Here is a 2,440-nt window from a genome sequence, read left to right on the forward strand (position 1 = left end):
CTACACGTACCCAACAGCAATGGGTTAACCTCTATAAGAACTAAGTATTCCAACCCAAACGTGAAAAAGGGTGTAGCTAAGACCTGATCATATTAATACCAAATTCATAATATGAACCACAACTCACTATCTGCACTAAGCATCTGACTGGGAATCCTCCCAGTGTATCATCCATGGATATCTTGGATGACTTCAGAGGAGATTGGGCCAAGATAGGGTCGTTGGTAAGAGAGAGAGCAGGGCTATCTGCTCCTACGCTCCCTGGTTCTAGCTTTGGAAGTAGAGGCCGAGGAGGGGTCACCATACCCAGAGGGGGGCGTGGACGGAATTTTTGAGAAAAACTTGACAATGGCATTATCTCTGCTACTTCACTAGACTGAAATAAATAAGAGAATTTGTGATAAAAACAGACTAAAAGATGGAAACATCATAGAACATGTAGAATATCTAGAAAGGATAGATATATATAGATAGAAAGATAAATGGTTATGAATATAATTCATAAAGTGTGTAACATTTAAAAAGGAGATAGATATTCATGGATATAATTCTTAATAAAACTTTGATTTCTCAGAAACCTTTGAGTATAATCATTATAAAATAATTCTTAAATCTTCAAACAGAGAAACATAAGAACTGAATATAATATAAACAATTTGTGCAAATACAAGTCTGCTTACCAGAACTTCATAGTCTGGGATTGAATGTGTACCAATGCCATGACGGTCAAATGTTATCCGGTATGTGTTGTCTGAAGTATCTACTGCGTCGATCACTCCCGTGTAGAGCCCATTTTCTGGTTTTCTGATCCTTGCAGTGACCTATTTTTTAATTAAAAATATTCATTAGTAAAAAAGTCTAGAAATTTCATGTTTTAACTTGAAAAAACAAAAGTCTGCTATTCTTTACACAAAAAGTCATAAATATTCACCTTTGTACCAATAACTAACTGCATAGGTATCTGGTCTGGTAGTGGAAAGTCCTTGAGGGTGTTGATGTCTGTTATCTTTCGCTGCTGTAACAATCGCAGAACATGTCTCTTCTTATCAAGAGATTGGCGTTCCTCTTGGAAAAAAGCCTGTATCAAAGTAAAATTTTAAAACTATTAAGAGCAGGAAGCAGATGTAATTTCTAGATTGATGCCTACCCATAAAATATTGATCAAAATATGTATAATATGCCTATCAATGAAATAGTGGATCAAAATACTGTAAACTCTCTAAGAAGCTAGTTACCGTTCTAACTATGATTTTTATTATTTTGTCACTCACCTGTGAACACCTTCTTGGTTTGCCCATCATTCGTCTGATCATCCCCCACTGTCGACGTGTTAGTTTGCGTGTTTGTAGTTGTGGAAAGGCTTCCTTCAACACAATTTGGAAGTCATTCTCACCACCAAACAAAGGTCTATAAAAGTGACAAGCAGATTCTATTTAGTGCTAATATCTTCTTATGAGGGAGAAATATTTACATACAATATGGTGGTAATAATCAAACTTCACTATCTTTTTCATAGTCACTGAAAAAATTCTGATCCTACACCTGTCAATACAATAATCAATAATCTTTTTTTCACCAAATAATTTTGCAATCTCATACTTACTTGTCAATATTTGAATAGAACCATTCAAAGTACACCCATTTGTGAGCTTGTGGGAGCTTGAGAAAATTCCGCAGCCTTACGCCATTTTGCTGTGCCACTTTTTTGTCTGGGGTGGTGATGGTTTGTGGTTCCTATAGAGGAAAAACAAATCTTAGGACAGTGTTAACCAAGACAAACTGACATTTCAGCTTCTGTCTGCAAGGTATAACAGAGAAACATCATTTGAATACAGGTTGGAAAGGGAATATGGAATATATGTATCTTTTTAGAAAATGTTTTTAAGGTAATGACATGCACAACAGACAACACACAAATTAGCTGTTTCACACTTAGCAATCTGGTAATAACATTATATACTTCCTAAGATAATTACATAAGTGCACTCATTTACAAATAACAAAAGGGTCATTTCATATATACAATCTTCCAATGTACTAAAGGAGGCATCCAAACGTAGTTAACCCATTCACAATGGGACTTCCCCATACCATACTGAGCCATGTGCCAGGATCACATGCACAGACAGCCACTCTCTATGATCTTGGCTTCAGTATGTTTTTTTTGGGGAAAGGAAGGTAAAAAGAGGCTTTTAGTAAACTTTTCAGGGGATGTATCTCTAATGCCACAGCACACAAAAAAGCACAAACTCAACAGCACATGATATGCATATTAGCCACCTACTGTTTGGCTAAGCTCAACATGATGTGATTAGATTTCATCTGTTGTGGGTGGGTTAAATCCCATAATTCATTCCAAAGCATTATTATATTTCTCCTTCTCAGACAAGCTCCAATTCCTCCTTTAACCTACATTTCCTAATGGTATTTTTTTCTTTAC

The 2,440-nt window shown here is 35.9% G+C and overlaps 1 protein-coding gene across 1 annotated transcript in view; it reads right to left on the bottom strand.

The window, feature by feature from the left end:
• The window catches only part of LOC119592033 (protein lin-9 homolog), a gene marked incomplete at its 3' end in the record, with an annotated part of 40,098 nt that overhangs the window by 1,725 nt on the left and 35,933 nt on the right, over positions 1-2,440 (bottom strand). The window contains 5 exon segments of the mRNA XM_037940827.1: positions 128-376; positions 681-821; positions 932-1,078; positions 1,272-1,407; positions 1,604-1,734. Coding sequence (XP_037796755.1) covers positions 128-376; positions 681-821; positions 932-1,078; positions 1,272-1,407; positions 1,604-1,734 — 804 coding nt within the window.

Source organism: Penaeus monodon, chromosome 29, assembly GCF_015228065.2.
Source record: "Penaeus monodon isolate SGIC_2016 chromosome 29, NSTDA_Pmon_1, whole genome shotgun sequence".
Lineage (NCBI taxonomy): Eukaryota > Metazoa > Arthropoda > Malacostraca > Decapoda > Penaeidae > Penaeus > Penaeus monodon.